Consider the following 22639-nt stretch of genomic DNA (forward strand, 5'->3'; position numbering starts at 1 on the left):
TAGCAAAATTCTTGCTTGAGAAATTGCACTTTGCTAAGAAGATTATTTTTGATTGTTTTTGAGCATTTTAATTTAAAACAATCATGGTAAGATACTTCATTGTTACCCAGAAATGATTTGATATTGAGATAAAAATGGCTGCATTGGACCTTTAAATATAATGCCATCTCAGTGGAGAAGCAGGGGATAAGACTTCACTATGGAATGAGTGCCTCCCTTCAAATGTCAACAGATTCACCCACAGACACATGGTACTTGTATCAGCCTGGAGTTAAATGGTTTCTGCCATCTTTTACTGTCAACACTATTTAAGTGCCCTTGAGCAAGGCACTTAAAGGGATACTTGGGATTTTTACAATGAAGCCCTTTATATACTTCCCCAAAGTCAGATGAACCTCTGGATACCATGTTAATGTCTCTGTGTCCAGCATGGAGGAAGTTATAGGTTGTTACATGAGCCAATCCTAACTAGCGTAAGTTAGAACAATGACTATCTACTACAGCAGCATGCTAGCACATAGACTTCCAGTCATTGCGCTAACACTAGTTAGCAATTACGCTAGAGCTAGTTAGCGACTTCCTTTAAACTGCATGCAGAGACAAAAATGGTATCCACGAGTTCATCTGACTCTGGGAATTAGATAAGTGGCCTCATTGCCAAAATTCTGAAGTATCCCTTTAACCCTAATTTGCTCCAGGAGCGCTGTACTACTATGGCGGACCCTGTAAAAGAACACATTTCACTGCATCTATCCGGTGTGTATGTGACAAAATACATGACTATCAACCTTTAATCCTGTAACATGACATGAATCAATTAGTGAATCAATTAGTGAATCAATTAGTGACTAATGACATCAAACAACCATTTGGAATACCAACAGAAATTAATAGTGAATACAGATCATCCTGAGATGAAGCACATGTAGAGCTAGTGGATGGGAGACTATACTGTTTAGCTGTGTAAACTTGATCCAGGGTGCAGATGTAGGCCATAACCTCTCAGCATCAGAGTAAGCACAGGCAGAATAGGTCACTTTTGACCCCTATTGGTTTTAAGGTTCTAGACAATGGAGTTAAAACAGGTCAGTGGGGTTGTGCAAATGCTTAAAAGTTAACATCAAGAAAGGGATGTACCATGGACAGAGGAGAGAAGATACTGAGAATGCAAATAAGAATAATCCCACCCATCTTCTGTGTACTGTAAATCAATTTACTATAGTTTTTGTAAAAGCGTTTTTCTTTTATGATCCACTCTGTAAATATGTCATATACTCCCTTAGCCTGCACCTGCACTTATAAACTACTGGTTATTCAATTATTATGTTGTACTACACCTTGGTAAAGGATATCCCTCCCTTGGCTTTTGAAACATCCTACATTCTTACACAGACACAACACTTAAAAGTGATTCACTGAGCAAAAATAGTTATGCTGTGGTTTAGGCATAATGATGAGATGTAGTAAGCAGCACACAGTCAGTCATAGGTGTCTTTACACCTACATTATATGGATTTAGACAATTGTATGCCTCTTGACAGGTTATTGGTGCACCTATTACTCACAGTCTGTTAATGATATAGCAACAATGAAATGCATAGCTTCAGAAGAGAACATGCCAGTGAGGAATCTACAGTATTGTGTGTATGTAGAAAGGACTCAATACCAAGAGGACACAGGGTAACCAGGGCAAAACCATATTAGAGAATGCATGTATTGACATGATATTCCAGTCCTGGAGCTAACAAGTGCACACCTTTATTACCAATGAATGATCTAAACAAGCTAAATCATATCACCAGTCACTTTGGATTTACAGTGTCAACAGTAGGATTTGCATCCCTTTTGTCGACATTCAGAAATTTCCCTCTGTAATTTGCCTGTCAAACAGAAACGAAGTCCTGCTCTCTCTAATAAAACATGTGTGCTGTGTTTGGACGGTTTTTTCTATTTTGATTGGGGGGGTCAGGTACCTTATAACTCATCAATACTAAATTCACATAAATTCATAAACAGTTGGGTTAAACCTGGATGAATGTGGACCTCCTAAAGATGAAAGGAGATTGTTGAGTGTAAATGATGAGGGTTAATGGACCAGGCCTCTCAGGTGCCATATCCCAGAAGGCTTATGGTGCCTCTATTGTGGCTCACATAGACCCCTGCAGGGATAACGACACCAAACACGGGTTATTAAGTGACCATTTGCTGCGACCTATAGCGTGCATCTGAATAGTTATGATTATTCTACAGATGGAGAATTATATAGTTTGCCGCTATATACGTAAAATGTTAAAAGTCGTTAAACATGTTCTCTTTTCCCCCCAAATATCCATCACATGTATTTACAAGCGCTTCCAAGTAAATACGAGTGGTGAGCATCCTAATTTGAGCTGTGTGTAGCCACCAGACCGAACCCGACACCGAGCGCGCGGTGAAGATCAGTTTAGGCAAGGAACATGTATCGCAACCGAATGTCTCCAAATCGCCTTCCGCATTACTGAAATCTAACCCGAGGACATCAGGAGAGTGACATAATCCTCAAGACATCCCAAAACTGCGACCCAGCAAATGGAGTGCCAGGGGTGTTTTGGAGATGTGTGTTGGAGTGGACTTCTGTCTCTACTTACTGTTTGGTCGTGCAGAGGTCGAGAAAAGAAGGGCGGACACTTCGAAACGTCAGCGTGCTTAAAGCTATAAATCTATACAAACCGCTCTCTGCGCCCGGTATGGTGTAATGCGCAGACAGCTGCACATCTGTACTGCCAGTGCCAGCCTGAAGAGCCCGCATGTGGACAGCCATCTCACTCCTCACGCGGACACCTTGGATATAATGGAGAATACACATCATTGCCCTAATTTTTTATTAGAATACATTGGGGATATGAAAACATCGCGTAAATCTTCATGATCATACATGTTGCTCTGGTGGATGTTACGAACGTTATTTATTACATTTTCTCTCATGAAAAAGGTCAAAAGTAACACTTAACGGTCTCCCTAACGCGAGTTTTCTGTACGTTTCCCTGCGCCTCGGCTTTGGCGAACTGGTCCACTCCCTGCGTCGGGAAAGCCGATGTCTTCATTTGACTCCTTGCAGTTGGTGATGGTGGATCTATCTCGGATATCCAATGTGGAAACCAGAATCCAATTAGTTTGCGACTGAGCGCCTGGAGAGAGAGCGCAGCGGCACTTTGCCCAGCCAGTCACTACAGCGCGTAGCCTACCTGTGGGCAGACACATGGTTGGCTGCTCTGTATGCGAGAAGCCACTCAAGCCTTGTTGCATTCATTTTCAGGGTCATTTTTACATTGTAAATTACATTAAACGCATCGGATGAACGCATCGGATATATGTGATCAGAAACAATTTTACAGTCTGAATATATCCTTTGGATACAACTAGGGCTGCTTCTGACGCACCACGGAACGTTAAATGCATCGCTGTGTGTTGGATTTTAATACTGATACCAATTGCAGGTCTGCAAGGGCCAGATTTAAGGTAAGCACAGTACATTCACAGTTATTGGTTGTTCAGTAGTATTGAGTAATTTAGATGCATGTGTGTAGGCTGTCGTATGCCTATGATATTGATACATTCATTTTGAGGCTATTGGACATTCTGAATGTCTAGCCTACAAAATACAAAAAATCATTCATCAATTATTATCTTCGAAAGGACAAATGCATCAAACGTGTAAAAAAAGGGCCGTTTTATAATAGCATATACACACTATGCACTAGCTGGGTATAAAAAAATCGGTGTTAGCTGCACAATTAAAAATGGACAAACTTTAGCTGCAGACAATGTTCAATTAATTAACAAGAGTCCAGGTAATAATTCATTGGCCAGGGATTCACCATCTGGCGAATTCATGTCAACACTTGTGTAACCTTTCTGCTGGACAGTAGCCAATGCGCTATGCATGTTGTGTCCATAAACACATTTTGGAGTAAAGGCGCACCCTACGCCTGTGGCGGCCACCTATTTCAGTAACACGCACTCATAAATTCTCTCTGAAATAGGTTTAAAATTAGTTGTAATCGAGGTGTTGTTTGGGCCAGAATGGAAATTCATAGACATGCAGAAATATCTTGGCACAAAAACAATCATTAAAAAATTCTTGTGATTATCAATATTTGTATCATGCAGAAGCTATGGAGGACCCTAAAGTAATAGGATAGTCATGTATTAAATTATATTAATAGATTATATCTAGTCTATTTAAACCTAAATACCAATGTGGTAACAGTTTATAGTTACATATAGTGTTTATAAACTTCTAGACATATTTGACCTTTAAATTGAAAAATATCAAATGTAAATAATGCTCTCTGAAGTTTGTTAATTTGGAACCCCAGTTAGCCAACAAATCCTCATACAAATAACGACAGGTAACTGGAAAAATAAACACCAACATAAAGTTTCTTAGAGCGTTGGGCCACCACCAGCCAGAACAGCTTCAATGCACCTCGGCATAGATTCTACAAGTGTCTGGAACTCTATCGGAGACCTCAATTCTTCCACGGGAAATTCCATCATTTGGTGTTTTGTTGACCATGGTGGAAAACGCTGTCCTAGGCGCCGCTTCAGAATCTCCCATAAGTATTCAATTGGGTTGAGATCTGGTGTCTGAGACGGCCATGGCATATGATTTACATTGTTTTTATGCTCATCAAACTATTCAGGGACCTCTTGTGCCGTGTGGATAGAGGCATTGTCATCCTATGGGGGCATAGCCATGGTAGCCACAATAATGGCCTGCCCAGCATTTTTATACATTTGATCAACTTGTAATTTTTTCCAGTTCTCGCTATTGAAAGATGACCAAACCAACTCCCTATTGAAAGATGACCAAACCAACCCCCTATTGAAAGATGACCAAACCAACCCCCTTTTGGCACTGTGTCTACAGCCTACACTTATATTCATAGTTCAATCCAATTCGGAAATGTTTGATTATTGTAAAGTAGGATCCAACTCACACATCCGTCTCGTTTTCTTGCAGATTCCTTCATAGGAACTGAGTCTAAGATGAAGTTATGGGATGTTTTGGCCACGTGTTTGTTGCTCCTGAGCTCCGTCTCCACACGCCCCCTTTACCAAAACCTTCAGCCTGCCAAAAGAGCTCACTACTCGGATTGGCATAGTGATTCTCTGTCCCTGTCTGTGGAGGAACCAGAGCCAGAGTTCCAGTCGGAGTCTCACAGCCTGCAAGAGATTTCCATGGAAGAAAAATGTAAGTCAAGATTCTGATACATTGTTTTTTCACCTACTGAAGTTTCAAACATACTTTTGTCTGCATAAGATCAGACCGTCTTCAGGAAAATTATAATTTCTTATGGAAGACTATTAAAGTTGCTTGATGAGACTCTGTTGCAAAACCGTAGCATTAATGTGACTGCAGTACTCAGTCCTCAACTGGTTCTCAGTTTCTTGAAGTGAATATGGGTTTAAAGAGGGTGACACACCATACATTAAGCATACCATGTATTGTTTGGTACTCAGTGTGTTCAAATTGCCTGATTACCAAAACAAACATGCTACATTCAGTCCAAACATGTAACCCAAACAGAGAGGATACACATCTGTTTACCATGGCCATAGGTTGCCATGTGTTACATATTGCACCAGTGGTGCTCCCCTGGTAAGAACAGGCTCTCTGGGGTTACACTTGGTTTTTGGTGTGTAAAGTCTTGCAAGCTACTGCCCTATGAACCACAATGTAGCAAGGCAAGCTTATCCCAGATAAAGGGACAGCAGTCAATGTAATTGATGCCTGATAGTGTGAAGCGCCCTTGAACGGAGGCCAGACCAGTCATTGATGAATCCTGCTGAGTGCCTGATTCAGAGGAGGAGCAGTAGTTTGTCTAACAGCAGGTTTGAGCAGCTTTCTCTGCTGCTGTGGGCAGCATCACGCTGGGGTCAAAACATCCATGCGGCAGAAGGAGCAAGAAATAGTGACTGCAGCGCCTCAGTCCTAAACAGAGCTGAGCACTGACATTCCTACTGCCTTGTTTATCTTCAACCCTGCCTCTCTGGGACTGCGGTATTTGAGCACCCCCCTTCCCCAACCAAGTTACAGTAGAGGAACCACAAAACAGATGCCGATCACAGGAGAAAGAATGGACTATATGGAGTAAGAAGCAACAAGCGTGCATTTTAGCAGCTGCGAGGGCGAGGAATTCAATTTGTATAAAAGAGCATGAACCTGTCTTGTCTTTACACAGTATAAGCTGTAGATGAAATATGGAACATTTAGACCAGAGAAATGTTTCCCCCTCACCTCATATTCAGTTAGCGGCGGTGAGTGACATCCCCTCGGCCTGTTCTGTAACTTAAGACCCTTAACAATGCACCAAGGTGTAAACAACCCTGGAACTCAATGGGAGGTTTTGGCCTTTTGTTTCAGTTGCAATGTCTGTGGTAAGCGATGACTCTTGTACCCATTCCAAGTAATCTTTGGAGGCAAGTGTCTCTGCAGGTGATCCACAGCCTCTAGAGATACTTGTGTCGGCAGGACAGAAAACATGTACAAGGCTTCTGGAGCATGCACAACTAGGCTAGAAAACGGATGAAGTTGTTAATAGTAAATAATATTTTGGTCCCTGTCGGATCCTTGTCAGGACTTCACTTTGGTCTCAGTGGAGCTTTACACTGGCAGCCTTCAGAGCTGATCCCTAAATCATAAAAACATGATTCTAGAGAACGTTTGAAACAGGTGCATGGGAGAGCCAGGAGGTGTTTCTGTATTTTGGGCGGTTTTGCTGCAGAACACTTCACCTGTCTGTCAGGTGGCATAGAATAGTACCTACCCCTGTCTGTCTGCTGGCATAGAATAGTACCTACCACTGTCTGTCAGCTGGCATAGAATAGTACTTACCACTGTCTGTCTGCTGGCATAGAATAGTACCTACCCCTGTCTGTCTGCTGGCATAGAATAGTACCTACCCCTGTCTGTCTGCTGGCATAGAATAGTACCTACCACTGTCTGTCTGCTGGCATAGAATAGTACCTACCACTGTCTGTCTGCTGGCATAGAATAGTACCTACCACTGTCTGTCTGCTGGCATAGAATAGTACCTACCCCTGTCTGTCTGCTGGCATAGAATAGTACCTACCACTGTCTGTCTGCTGGCATAGAATAGTACCTACCACTGTCTGTCTGCTGGCATAGAAGTACCTACCACTGTCTGTCTGCTGGCATAGAATAGTACCTACCCCTGTCTGTCTGCTGGCATAGAATAGTACCTATCACTGTCTGTCAGCTGGCATAGAATAGTACCTACCACTGTCTGTCTGCTGGCATAGAATAGTACCTACCCCTGTCTGTCTGCTGACATAGAATAGTACCTACCCCTGTCTGTCTGCTGGCATAGAATAGTACCTATCACTGACTGTCAGCTGGCATAGAATAGTACCTATCACTGTCTGTCTGCTGGCATAGAATAGTACCTATCACTGTCTGTCTGCTGGCATAGAATAGTACCTACCACTGTCTGTCTGCTGGCATAGAATAGTACCTACCCCTGTCTGTCTGCTGGCATAGAATAGTACCTACCACTGTCTGTCTGCTGGCATAGAATAGTACCTACCACTGTCTGTCTGCTGGCATAGAATAGTACCTATCACTGTCTGTCTGCTGGCATAGAATAGTACCTATCACTGTCTGTCTGCTGGCATAGAATAGTACCTATCACTGTCTGTCTGCTGACATAGAATAGTACCTACCCCTGTCTGTCTGCTGGCATAGAATAGTACCTACCACTGTCTGTCTGCTGGCATAGAATAGTACCTACCACTGTCTGTCTGCTGCCATAGAATAGTACCTACCCCTGTCTGTCAGCTGACATAGAATAGTACCTACAACTGTCTGTCAGCTGACATAGAATTGTACCTACCCCTGTCTGTCAACTGACATAGAATGGTACCTACCACTGTCTGTCAGCTGGCATAGAATAGTACCTACCACTGTCTGTCAGCTGGCATAGAATAGTACCTACCCCTGTCTGTAGGCTGACATAGAATAGTACCTACCCCTGTCTGTCAGCTGACATAGAATGGTACCTACCACTGTCTGTCAGCTGACATAGAATAGTACCTACCACTGTCTGTCAGCTGACATAGAATAGTACCTACCACTGTCTGTCAGCTGACATAGAATAGTACCTACCACTGTCTGTCTGCTGACATAGAATGGTACCTACCCTGTCTGTCAGCTAACATAGAATAGTACCTATCACTGTCTGTCTGCTGGCATAGAATAGTACCTACCCCTGTCTGTCAGCTGACATAGAATAGGACCTACCCCTGTCTGTCAGCTGGCATAGAATAGTACCTACCCCTGTCTGCCTGCTGGCATAGAATAGTACCTACCCCTGTCTGTCAACTGACATAGAATGGTACCTACCACTGTCTGTCAACTGGCATAGAATAGTACCTACCCCTGTCTGTCAGCTGACATAGAATAGTACCTACCACTGTCTGTCTGATGACATAGAATAGTACCTACCCCTGTCTGTCAGCTGACATAGAATTGTACCTACCCCTGTCTGTCAACTGACATAGAATGGTACCTACCACTGTCTGTCAACTGGCATAGAATAGTACCTACCCCTGTCTGTCAGCTGATATAGAATAGTACCTATCACTGTCTGTCTGCTGGCATAGAATAGTACCTATCACTGTCTGTCTGCTGACATAGAATAGTACCTACCCCTGTCTGTCTGCTGGCATAGAATAGTACCTATCACTGTCTGTCTGCTGGCATAGAATAGTACCTACCCCTGTCTGTCAGCTGACATAGAATGGTACCTACCACTGTCTGTCAGCTGACATAGAATAGTACCTACCCCTGTCTGTCAGCTGACATAGAATTGTACCTACCCCTGTCTGTCAACTGACATAGAATGGTACCTACCACTGTCTGTCAACTGGCATAGAATAGTACCTACCCCTGTCTGTCAGCTGACATAGAATAGTACCTACCACTGTCTGTCTGCTGACATAGAATAGGACCTACCCCTGTCTGTCAGCTGCATAGAATAGTGACATAGAATAGAATGGTACCTACCACTGTCTGTCAGCTGGCATAGAATAGTACCTACCACTGTCTGTCAGCTGGCATAGAATAGTACCTACCCCTGTCTGTAGGCTGACATAGAATAGTACCTACCACTGTCTGTCAGCTGACATAGAATGGTACCTACCACTGTCTGTCAGCTGACATAGAATAGTACCTATCACTGTCTGTCTGCTGGCATAGAATAGTACCTACCCCTGTCTGTCAGCTGACATAGAATAGGACCTACCCCTGTCTGTCAGCTGGCATAGAATAGTACCTACCCCTGTCTGCCTACTGGCATAGAATAGTACCTACCCCTGTCTGTCAACTGACATAGAATGGTACCTACCACTGTCTGTCAACTGGCATAGAATAGTACCTACCCCTGTCTGTCAGCTGACATAGAATAGTACCTACCACTGTCTGTCTCTGGCTGAATAGAATACTGTCAGCTGGCATAGAATAGTACCTATCACTGTCTGTCTGCTGGCATAGAATAGACCTATCACTGTCTAGTACCTACCCCTGTCTGTCTGCTGGCATAGAATAGTACCTACCACTGTCTGTCTGCTGGCATAGAATAGTACCTACCCCTGTCTGTCTGCTGGCATAGAATAGTACCTATCACTGTCTGTCTGCTGGCATAGAATAGTACCTATCACTGTCTGTCTGCTGGCATAGAATAGTACCTATCACTGTCTGTCTGCTGACATAGAATAGTACCTACCCCTGTCTGTCTGCTGGCATAGAATAGTACCTATCACTGTCTGTCTGCTGGCATAGAATAGTACCTACCCCTGTCTGTCAGCTGACATAGAATAGTACCTACCCCTGTCTGTCAGCTGACATAGAATAGTACCTACCCCTGTCTGTCAGCTGACATAGAATTGTACCTACCCCTGTCTGTCAACTGACATAGAATGGTACCTACCACTGTCTGTCAACTGGCATAGAATAGTACCTACCCCTGTCTGTCAGCTGACATAGAATAGTACCTACCACTGTCTGTCTGCTGACATAGAATAGGACCTACCCCTGTCTGTCAGCTGGCATAGAATAGTACCTACCACTGTCTGTCAGCTGACATAGAATGGTACCTACCACTGTCTGTCAGCTGGCATAGAATAGTACCTACCACTGTCTGTCAGCTGGCATAGAATAGTACCTACCCCTGTCTGTAGGCTGACATAGAATAGTACCTACCACTGTCTGTCTGCTAACATAGAATGGTACCTACCCCTGTCTGTCAGCTGACATAGAATAGTACCTATCACTGTCTGTCTGCTGGCATAGAATAGTACCTACCCCTGTCTGTCAGCTGACATAGAATAGGACCTACCCCTGTCTGTCAGCTGGCATAGAATAGTACCTACCCCTGTCTGCCTGCTGGCATAGAATAGTACCTACCCCTGTCTGTCAACTGACATAGAATGGTACCTACCACTGTCTGTCAACTGGCATAGAATAGTACCTACCCCTGTCTGTCAGCTGACATAGAATAGTACCTACCACTGTCTGTCTGATGACATAGAATAGTACCTACCCCTGTCTGTCAGCTGACATAGAATTGTACCTACCCCTGTCTGTCAACTGACATAGAATGGTACCTACCACTGTCTGTCAACTGGCATAGAATAGTGTCCTACCCCTGTCTGTCAGCTGATATAGAATAGTACCTATCACTGTCTGTCTGCTGGCATAGAATAGTACCTATCACTGTCTGTCTGCTGGCATAGAATAGTACCTACCCCTGTCTGTCTGCTGGCATAGAATAGTACCTACCACTGTCTGTCTGCTGGCATAGAATAGTACCTACCCCTGTCTGTCAGCTGACATAGAATGGTACCTACCACTGTCTGTCAGCTGACATAGAATAGTACCTACCCCTGTCTGTCAGCTCATAGAATTGTACCTACCCCTGTCTGTCAACTGACATAGAATGGTACCTACCACTGTCTGTCAACTGGCATAGAATAGTACCTACCACTGTCTGTCAGCTGACATAGAATAGTACCTACCACTGTCTGTCTGCTGACATAGAATAGACCTACCCCTGTCTGTCAGCTGGCATAGAATAGTACCTACCACTGTCTGTCAGCTGACATAGAATGGTACCTACCACTGTCTGTCAGCTGGCATAGAATAGTACCTACCACTGTCTGTCAGCTGGCATAGAATAGTACCTACCCCTGTCTGTAGGCTGACATAGAATAGTACCTACCACTGTCTGTCTGCTAACATAGAATGGTACCTACCCCTGTCTGTCAGCTGACATAGAATAGTACCTATCACTGTCTGTCTGCTGGCATAGAATAGTACCTACCCCTGTCTGTCAGCTGACATAGAATAGGACCTACCCCTGTCTGTCAGCTGGCATAGAATAGTACCTACCCCTGTCTGCCTGCTGGCATAGAATAGTACCTACCCCTGTCTGTCAACTGACATAGAATGGTACCTACCACTGTCTGTCAACTGGCATAGAATAGTACCTACCCCTGTCTGTCAGCTGACATAGAATAGTACCTACCACTGTCTGTCTGATGACATAGAATAGTACCTACCCCTGTCTGTCAGCTGACATAGAATTGTACCTACCCCTGTCTGTCAACTGACATAGAATGGTACCTACCACTGTCTGTCAACTGGCATAGAATAGTACCTACCCCTGTCTGTCAGCTGATATAGAATAGTACCTACCACTGTCTGTCTGCTGACATAGAATAAGACCTACCCCTGTCTGTCAGCTGGCATAGAATAGTACCTACCACTGTCTGTCAGCTGGCATAGAATAGTACCTACCCCTGTCTGTCAGCTGACATAGAAGACCTACCACTGTCTGTCAGCTGGCATAGAATAGTACCTACCCCTGTCTGTCAGCTGACATAGAATAGTACCTACCCCTGTCTGTCAGCTGACATAGAATAGTACCTATCACTGTCTGTCTGCTGCATAGAATAGTACCTACCCCTGTCTGTCAGCTGACATAGAATAGTACCTACCCCTGTCTGTCAGCTGGCATAGAATAGTACCTACCCCTGTCTGTCAGCTGGCATAGTCTGTCCTGTCTGACATAGAATGGTACCTACCACTGTCTGTCAGCTGACATAGAATAGTACCTACCACTGTCTGTCTGCTGACATAGAATAGGACCTACCCCTGTCTGTCAGCTGGCATAGAATAGTACCTACCACTGTCTGTCAGCTGGCATAGAATAGTACCTACCCCTGTCTGTAGGCTGAAATAGAATAGTACCTACCACTGTCTGTCTGCTAACATAGAATGGTACCTACCCCTGTCTGTCAGCTGACATAGAATAGTACCTATCACTGTCTGTCTGCTGGCATAGAATAGTACCTATCCCTGTCTGTCAGCTGACTGACGTAGAATAGTACCTACCCCTGTCTGTCAGCTGACATAGAATAGTACCTACCCCTGTCTGTCAGCTGGCATAGAATAGTACCTCTGTCCTGACTGAATGGTACCTACCACTGTCTGTCAGCTGGCATAGAATAGTACCTACCACTGTCTGTCAGCTGACATAGAATGGTACCTACCACTGTCTGTCAGCTGGCATAGAATAGTACCTACCACTGTCTGTCAGCTGGCATAGAATAGTACCTACCCCTGTCTGTCAGGCTGACATAGAATAGTACCTACCACTGTCTGTCTGTCTGTCTACCCCTGTCTGTCAGCTGACATAGAATAGTACCTATCATTGTCTGTCTGCTGGCATAGAATAGTACCTATCACTGTCTGTCTGCTGACGTAGAATAGTAACCCCTGTCTGTCAGCTGACATAGAATAGTACCTACCCCTGTCTGTCAGCTGGCATAGAATAGTACCTACCCCTGTCTGTCAGCTGACATAGAATAGTACCTACCCCTGTCTGTCAGCTGGCATAGAATAGTACCTACCCCTGTCTGCCTGCTGGCATAGAATAGTACCTACCCCTGTCTGTCAACTGACATAGAATGGTACCTACCACTGTCTGTCAACTGGCATAGAATAGTACCTACCCCTGTCTGTCAGCTGACATAGAATAGTACCTACCACTGTCTGTCTGCTGACATAGAATAGTACCTACCCCTGTCTGTCAGCTGACATAGAATAGTACCTGTCAGCTGACATAGAATTGTACCTACCCCTGTCTGTCAACTGACATAGAATGGTACCTACCACTGTCTGTCAACTGGCATAGAATAGTACCTACCCCTGTCTGTCAGCTGACATAGAATAGTACCTACCACTGTCTGTCTGCTGACATAGAATAGACCCCTGTCTGTCAGCTGGCATAGAATAGTACCTACCACTGTCTGTCAGCTGACATAGAATGGTACCTACCACTGTCTGTCAGCTGGCATAGAATAGTACCTACCACTGTCTGTCAGCTGGCATAGAATAGTACCTACCCCTGTCTGTAGGCTGACATAGAATAGTACCTACCACTGTCTGTCTGCTAACATAGAATGGTACCTACCCTGTCTGTCAGCTGACATAGAATAGTACCTATCACTGTCTGTCTGCTGGCATAGAATAGTACCTATCACTGTCTGCCTGCTGACGTAGAATAGTACCTACCCCTGTCTGTCAGCTGACATAGAATAGTACCTACCACTGTCTGTCTGCTGACATAGAATAGGACCTACCCCTGTCTGTCAGCTGGCATAGAATAGTACCTACCACTGTCTGTCAGCTGACATAGAATAGTACCTACCACTGTCTGTCAGCTGGCATAGAATAGTACCTACCACTGTCTGTCAGCTGGCATAGAATAGTACCTACCCCTGTCTGTAGGCTGACATAGAATAGTACCTACCACTGTCTGTCTGCTAACATAGAATGGTACCTACCCTGTCTGGCTGGCATAGAATAGTACCTACCCCTGTCTGTCAGCTGACATCACTGTCTGTCTGATGACATAGAATAGTACCTACCCCTGTCTGTCAGCTGACATAGAATAGTACCTACCCCTGTCTGTCAGCTGACATAGAATGGTACCTACCACTGTCTGTCAACTGGCATAGAATAGTACCTACCCCTGTCTGTCAGCTGATATAGAATAGTACCTATCACTGTCTGTCTGCTGGCATAGAATAGTACCTATCACTGTCTGTCTGCTGACATAGAATAGTACCTACCCCTGTCTGTCTGCTGGCATAGAATAGTACCTATCACTGTCTGTCTGCTGGCATAGAATAGTACCTACCCCTGTCTGTCAGCTGACATAGAATAGTACCTACCACTGTCTGTCAGCTGACATAGAATAGTACCTACCCCTGTCTGTCAGCTGACATAGAATTGTACCTACCCCTGTCTGTCAACTGACATAGAATGGTACCTACCACTGTCTGTCAACTGGCATAGAATAGTACCTACAGCCATAGAATAGTACCTACCACTGTCTGTCAGCTGACATAGAATAGTACCTACCACTGTCTGTCTGCTGACATAGAATAGGACCTACCCCTGTCTGTCAGCTGGCATAGAATAGTACCTACCCCTGTCTGTCAGCTGACATAGAATGGTACCTACCACTGTCTGTCAGCTGGCATAGAATAGTACCTACCCCTGTCTGTCAGCTGACATAGAATAGTACCTACCACTGTCTGTATGCTGACATAGAATAGTACCTACCACTGTCTGTCAGCTGACATAGAATAGTACCTACCCCTGTCTGTCAGCTGACATAGAATTGTACCTACCACTGTCTGTCAACTGGCATAGAATAGTACCTACCCCTGTCTGTCAGCTGACATAGAATAGTACCTACCACTGTCTGTCTGCTGACATAGAATAGGACCTACCCCTGTCTGTCAGCTGGCATAGAATAGTACCTACCACTGTCTGTCAGCTGGCATAGAATAGTACCTACCCCTGTCTGTAGGCTGACATAGAATAGTACCTACCACTGTCTGTCTGCTAACATAGAATGGTACCTACCCCTGTCTGTCAGCTGACATAGAATAGTACCTATCACTGTCTGTCTGCTGGCATAGAATAGTACCTACCACTGTCTGTCACTGTACCTCTGTCCTGCTGACGTAGAATAGTACCTACCCCTGTCTGTCAGCTGACATAGAATAGTACCTACCCCTGTCTGTCAGCTGGCATAGAATAGTACCTACCCCTGTCTGTCAGCTGACATAGAATGGTACCTACCACTGTCTGTCAGCTGACATAGAATAGTACCTACCACTGTCTGTCTGCTGACATAGAATAGGACCTACCCCTGTCTGTCAGCTGGCATAGAATAGTACCTACCACTGTCTGTCAGCTGACATAGAATGGTACCTACCACTGTCTGTCAGCTGGCATAGAATAGTACCTACCACTGTCTGTCAGCTGGCATAGAATAGTACCTACCCTGTCTGTCAGCTGACATAGAATAGTACCTATCACTGTCTGTCTGCTAACATAGAATAGGACCTACCCCTGTCTGTCAGCTGGCATAGAATAGTACCTACCACTGTCTGTGTACCTACCCCTGTCTGTCAGCTGACATAGAATAGTACCTATCACTGTCTGTCTGCTGGCATAGAATAGTACCTATCACTGTCTGTCTGCTGACATAGAATAGTACCTACCCTGTCTGTCAGCTGACATAGAATAGTACCTACCCCTGTCTGTCAGCTGGCATAGAATAGTACCTACCCCTGTCTGTCAGCTGACATAGAATAGGACCTACCCCTGTCTGTCAGCTGGCATAGAATAGTACCTACCCCTGTCTGCCTGCTGGCATAGATTAGTACCTACCCCTGTCTGTCAACTGACATAGAATGGTACCTACCACTGTCTGTCAACTGGCATAGAATAGTACCTACCCCTGTCTGTCAGCTGACATAGAATAGTACCTACCACTGTCTGTCTGCTGACATAGAATAGTACCTACCCCTGTCTGTCAGCTGACATAGAATAGTACCTACCACTGTCTGTCAGCTGACATAGAATTGTACCTACCCCTGTCTGTCAACTGACATAGAATGGTACCTACCACTGTCTGTCAACTGGCATAGAATAGTACCTACCCAGTCTGTCAGCTGACATAGAATAGTACCTACCACTGTCTGTCTGCTGACATAGAATAGGACCTACCCCTGTCTGTCAGCTGGCATAGAATAGTACCTACCACTGTCTGTCAGCTGACATAGAATGGTACCTACCACTGTCTGTCAGCTGGCATAGAATAGTACCTACCACTGTCTGTCAGCTGGCATAGAATAGTACCTACCCCTGTCTGTAGGCTGACATAGAATAGTACCTACCACTGTCTGTCTGCTAACATAGAATGGTACCTACCCCTGTCTGTCAGCTGACATAGAATAGTACCTATCACTGTCTGTCTGCTGGCATAGAATAGTACCTATCACTGTCTGTCTGCTGGCATAGATAGTACCTACCCCTGTCTGTCAGCTGACATAGAATAGTACCTACCCCTGTCTGTCAGCTGGCATAGAATAGTACCTACCCCTGTCTGTCAGCTGACATAGAATAGGACCTACCCCTGTCTGTCAGCTGGCATAGAATAGTACCTACCCTGTCTGCCTGCTGGCATAGAATAGTACCTACCCCTGTCTGTCAGCTGGCATAGAATAGTACCTACCCCTGTCTGTCAGCTGGCATAGAATAGTACCTACCACTGTCTGTCAGCTGACATAGAATGGTACCTAGCACTGTCTGTCAGCTGGCATAGAATAGTACCTACCAATGTCTGTCAGCTGGCATAGAATAGTACCTACCAATGTCTGTCAGCTGGCATAGAATAGTACCTACCCCGGTCTGTCAGCTGACATAGAATAGTACCTATCACTGTCTGTCTGCTAACATAGAATAGGACCTACCCCTGTCTGTCAGCTGGCATAGAATAGTACCTACCACTGTCTGTCAGCTGACATAGAATAGGACCTACCCCTGTCTGTCAGCTGGCATAAAATAGTACCTACCCCTGTCTGTCAGCTGATATAGAATAGTACCTACCACTGTCTGTCTGCTGACATAGAATAAGACCTACCCCTGTCTGTCAGCTGGCATAGAATAGTACCTACCACTGTCTGTCAGCTGGCATAGAATAGTACCTACCCCTGTCTGTAGGCTGAAATAGAATAGTACCTACCACTGTCTGTCTGCTAACATAGAATGGTACCTACCCCTGTCTGTCAGCTGACATAGAATAGTACCTATCACTGTCTGTCTGCTGGCATAGAATAGTACCTATCACTGTCTGCCTGCTGACGTAGAATAGTACCTACCCCTGTCTGTCAGCTGACATAGAATAGTACCTACCCCTGTCTGTCAGCTGGCATAGAATAGTACCTACCCCTGTCTGTCAGCTGACATAGAATAGTACCTACCACTGTCTGTCAGCTGACATAGAATAGTACCTACCACTGTCTGTCTGCTGACATAGAATAGGACCTACCCCTGTCTGTCAGCTGGCATAGAATAGTACCTACCACTGTCTGTCAGCTGACATAGAATGGTACCTAGCACTGTCTGTCAGCTGGCATAGAATAGTACCTACCACTGTCTGTCAGCTGGCATAGAATAGTACCTACCCCGGTCTGTCAGCTGACATAGAATAGTACCTATCACTGTCTGTCTGCTGGCATAGAATAGTACCTATCACTGTCTGCCTGCTGACGTAGAATAGTACCTACCCCTGTCTGTCAGCTGACATAGAATAGTACCTACCCCTGTCTGTCAGCTGGCATAGAATAGTACCTACCCCTGTCTGTCAGCTGACATAGAATAGGACCTACCCCTGTCTGTCAGCTGGCATAGAATAGTACCTACCCCTGTCTGCCTGCTGGCATAGAATAGTACCTACCCCTGTCTGTCAACTGACATAGAATGGTACCTACCACTGTCTGTCAACTGGCATAGAATAGTACCTACCCCTGTCTGTCAGCTGACATAGAATAGTACCTACCACTGTCTGTCTGCTGACATAGAATAGTACCTACCCCTGTCTGTCAGCTGACATAGAATAGTACCTACCACTGTCTGTCAGCTGACATAGAATTGTACCTACCCCTGTCTGTCAACTGACATAGAATGGTACCTACCACTGTCTGTCAACTGGCATAGAATAGTACCTACCCCTGTCTGTCAGCTGACATAGAATAGTACCTACCACTGTCTGTCTGCTGACATAGAATAGGACCTACCCCTGTCTGTCAGCTGGCATAGAATAGTACCTACCACTGTCTGTCAGCTGACATAGAATGGTACCTACCACTGTCTGTCAGCTGGCATAGAATAGTACCTACCACTGTCTGTCAGCTGGCATAGAATAGTACCTACCCCTGTCTGTAGGCTGACATAGAATAGTACCTACCACTGTCTGTCTGCTAACATAGAATGGTACCTACCCCTGTCTGTCAGCTGACATAGAATAGTACCTATCACTGTCTGTCTGCTGGCATAGAATAGTACCTATCACTGTCTGCCTGCTGACGTAGAATAGTACCTACCCCTGTCTGTCAGCTGACATAGAATAGTACCTACCCCTGTCTGTCAGCTGGCATAGAATAGTACCTACCCCTGTCTGTCAGCTGACATAGAATAGGACCTACCCCTGTCTGTCAGCTGGCATAGAATAGTACCTACCCCTGTCTGCCTGCTGGCATAGAATAGTACCTACCCCTGTCTGTCAGCTGGCATAGAATAGTACCTACCCCTGTCTGTCAGCTGGCATAGAATAGTACCTACCCCTGTCTGTCAGCTGGCATAGAATAGTACCTACCACTGTCTGTCAGCTGACATAGAATGGTACCTAGCACTGTCTGTCAGCTGGCATAGAATAGTACCTACCAATGTCTGTCAGCTGGCATAGAATAGTACCTACCCCGGTCTGTCAGCTGACATAGAATAGTACCTATCACTGTCTGTCTGCTAACATAGAATAGGACCTACCCCTGTCTGTCAGCTGGCATAGAATAGTACCTACCACTGTCTGTCAGCTGACATAGAATAGGACCTACCCCTGTCTGTCAGCTGGCATAAAATAGTACCTACCCCTGTCTGTCAGCTAGCATAGAATAGTACCTACCCCTGTCTGTCAGCTGACATAGAATAGTACCTACCCCTGTCTGTCAGCTAACATAGAATAGTACCTAACCCTGTCTGTCAGCATAGAATAGTACCTACCCCTGTCTGTCAGCTGGCATAGAATAGTACCTACCCCAGTCTGCCTGCTGGCATAGAATAGTACCTACCCCTGTCTGTCAGCTGGCATAGAATAGTACCTACCCCTGTCTGTCAGCTGGCATAGAATAGTACCTACCCCTGTCTGTCAGCTGACATAGAATAGTACCTACCACTGTCTGTCAGCTGACATAGAATAGGACCTACCCCTGTCTGTCAGCTGGCATAGAATAGGACCTACCACTGTCTGTCAGCTGACATAGAATAGTACCTACCACTGTCTGTCAGCTGACATAGAATTGTACCTACCCCTGTCTGTCAACTGACATAGAATGGTACCTACCACTGTCTGTCAACTGGCATAGAATAGTACCTACCCCTGTCTGTCAGCTGACATAGAATAGTACCTACCACTGTCTGTCTGCTGACATAGAATAGGACCTACCCCTGTCTGTCAGCTGGCATAGAATAGTACCTACCACTGTCTGTCAGCTGACATAGAATGGTACCTACCACTGTCTGTCAGCTGGCATAGAATAGTACCTACCACTGTCTGTCAGCTGGCATAGAATAGTACCTACCCCTGTCTGTAGGCTGACATAGAATAGTACCTACCACTGTCTGTCTGCTAACATAGAATGGTACCTACCCCTGTCTGTCAGCTGACATAGAATAGTACCTATCACTGTCTGTCTGCTGGCATAGAATAGTACCTATCACTGTCTGCCTGCTGACGTAGAATAGTACCTACCCCTGTCTGTCAGCTGACATAGAATAGTACCTACCCCTGTCTGTCAGCTGACATAGAATAGGACCTACCCCTGTCTGTCAGCTGGCATAGAATAGTACCTACCCCTGTCTGCCTGCTGGCATAGAATAGTACCTACCCCTGTCTGTCAGCTGGCATAGAATAGTACCTACCCCTGTCTGTCAGCTGACATAGAATAGTACCTATCACTGTCTGTCTGCTAACATAGAATAGGACCTACCCCTGTCTGTCAGCTGGCATAGAATAGTACCTACCACTGTCTGTCAGCTGACATAGAATAGGACCTACCCCTGTCTGTCAGCTGGCATAAAATAGTACCTACCCCTGTCTGTCAGCTGGCATAGAATAGTACCTACCCCTGTCTGTCTGCTGACATAGAATAGTACCTACCCCTGTCTGTCAGCTAACATAGAATAGTACCTACCCCTGTCTGTCAGCTGACATAGAATAGTACCTACCCCTGTCTGTCAGCTGGCATAGAATAGTACCTACCCCTGTCTGTCAGCTGACATAGAATAGTATCTACCCCTGTCTGTCTGCTGGCAAAGAATGGTACCTATCACTGTCTGTCTGCTGGCATAGAATAGTACCTACCCCTGTCTGTCAGCTGACATAGAATAGTAGTACCTACCACTGTCTGTCAGCTGACATAGAATAGGACCTACCCCTGTCTGTCAGCTGGCATAGAATAGGACCTACCACTGTCTGTCAGCTGACATAGAATAGGACCTACCCCTGTCTGTCAGCTGGCATAAAATAGTACCTACCCCTGTCTGTCAGCTGGCATAGAATAGTACCTACCCCTGTCTGTCTGCTGACATAGAATAGTACCTACCCCTGTCTGTCTGCTGGCATAGAATAGTACCTACCCCTGTCTGTCAGCTGACATAGAATAGTACCTACCCCTGTCTGTCAGCTGACATAGAATGGTACCTACCACTGTCTGTCAGCTGACATAGAATAGTACCTACCCCTGTCTGTCAGCTGACATAGAATAGTACCTACCACTGTCTGTCAGCTGACATAGAATAGGACCTACCCCTGTCTGTCAGCTGGCATAGAATAGTACCTACCACTGTCTGTCAGCTGACATAGAATGGTACCTACCACTGTCTGTCAGCTGACATAGAATAGGACCTACCCCTGTCTGTCAGCTGGCATAAAATAGTACCTACCCCTGTCTGTCTGCTGGCATAGAATAGTACCTACCCCTGTCTGTCAGCTGACATAGAATAGTACCTACCACTGTCTGTCAGCTGACATAGAATAGGACCTACCCCTGTCTGTCAGCTGGCATAAAATAGTACCTACCCCTGTCTGTCTGCTGGCATAGAATAGTACCTACCCTGTCTGTCTGCTGACATAGAATAGTACCTACCCCTGTCTGTCAGCTAACATAGAATAGTACCTACCCCTGTCTGTCAGCTGGCATAGAATAGTACCTACCCCTGTCTGTCAGCTGGCATAGAATAGTACCTACCCCTGTCTGTCAGCTGACATAGAATAGTATCTACCCCTGTCTGTCTGCTGGCAAAGAATGGTACCTATCACTGTCTGTCTGCTGGCATAGAATAGTACCTACCCCTGTCTGTCAGCTGACATAGAATAGTACCTACCACTGTCTGTCAGCTGACATAGAATAGGACCTACCCCTGTCTGTCAGCTGGCATAGAATAGGACCTACCACTGTCTGTCAGCTGACATAGAATAGTACCTACCACTGTCTGTCAGCTGACATAGAATTGTACCTACCCCTGTCTGTCAACTGACATAGAATGGTACATACCACTGTCTGTCAACTGGCATAGAATAGTACCTACTCCTGTCTGTCAGCTGACATAGAATAGTACCTACCACTGTCTGTCTGCTGACATAGAATAGGACCTACCCCTGTCTGTCAGCTGGCATAGAATAGTACCTACCACTGTCTGTCAGCTGACATAGAATGGTACCTACCACTGTCTGTCAGCTGGCATAGAATAGTACCTACCACTGTCTGTCAGCTGGCATAGAATAGTACCTACCCCTGTCTGTAGGCTGACATAGAATAGTACCTACCACTGTCTGTCTGCTAACATAGAATGGTACCTACCCCTGTCTGTCAGCTGACATAGAATAGTACCTATCACTGTCTGTCTGCTGGCATAGAATAGTACCTATCACTGTCTGCCTGCTGACGTAGAATAGTACCTACCCCTGTCTGTCAGCTGACATAGAATAGTACCTACCCCTGTCTGTCAGCTGGCATAGAATAGTACCTACCCCTGTCTGTCAGCTGACATAGAATAGGACCTACCCCTGTCTGTCAGCTGGCATAGAATAGTACCTACCACTGTCTGTCAGCTGGCATAGAATAGTACCTACCCCTGTCTGTCAGCTGACATAGAATAGTACCTATCACTGTCTGTCTGCTGACATAGAATAGGACCTACCCCTGTCTGTCAGCTGGCATAGAATAGTACCTACCACTGTCTGTCAGCTGACATAGAATAGGACCTACCCCTGTCTGTCAGCTGGCATAAAATAGTACCTACCCCTGTCTGTCAGCTGGCATAGAATAGTACCTACCCCTGTCTGTCAGCTGGAATAAAATAGTACCTACCCCTGTCTGTCAGCTAACATAGAATAGTACCTACCCCTGTCTGTCAGCTGGCATAGAATAGTAC

General features: G+C 45.3%; 1 protein-coding gene across 1 annotated transcript in view; it reads left to right on the plus strand.

The window, feature by feature from the left end:
- The first annotated feature begins 2653 nt into the window (after window positions 1–2653).
- Window positions 2654–22639, plus strand: part of LOC112257542 (glial cell line-derived neurotrophic factor-like) — a 30298-nt gene continuing 10312 nt past the window's right edge. The window contains exons 1-2 of the mRNA XM_024431189.2: window positions 2654–3498; window positions 5006–5236. Coding sequence (XP_024286957.1) covers window positions 5032–5236 — 205 coding nt within the window. The 5' untranslated portion in view covers window positions 2654–3498; window positions 5006–5031. The remainder of the gene's footprint in view (window positions 3499–5005; window positions 5237–22639) is intronic.

The sequence above is a fragment of the Oncorhynchus tshawytscha genome, linkage group LG09 (assembly GCF_018296145.1).
Source record: "Oncorhynchus tshawytscha isolate Ot180627B linkage group LG09, Otsh_v2.0, whole genome shotgun sequence".
NCBI lineage: Eukaryota > Metazoa > Chordata > Actinopteri > Salmoniformes > Salmonidae > Oncorhynchus > Oncorhynchus tshawytscha.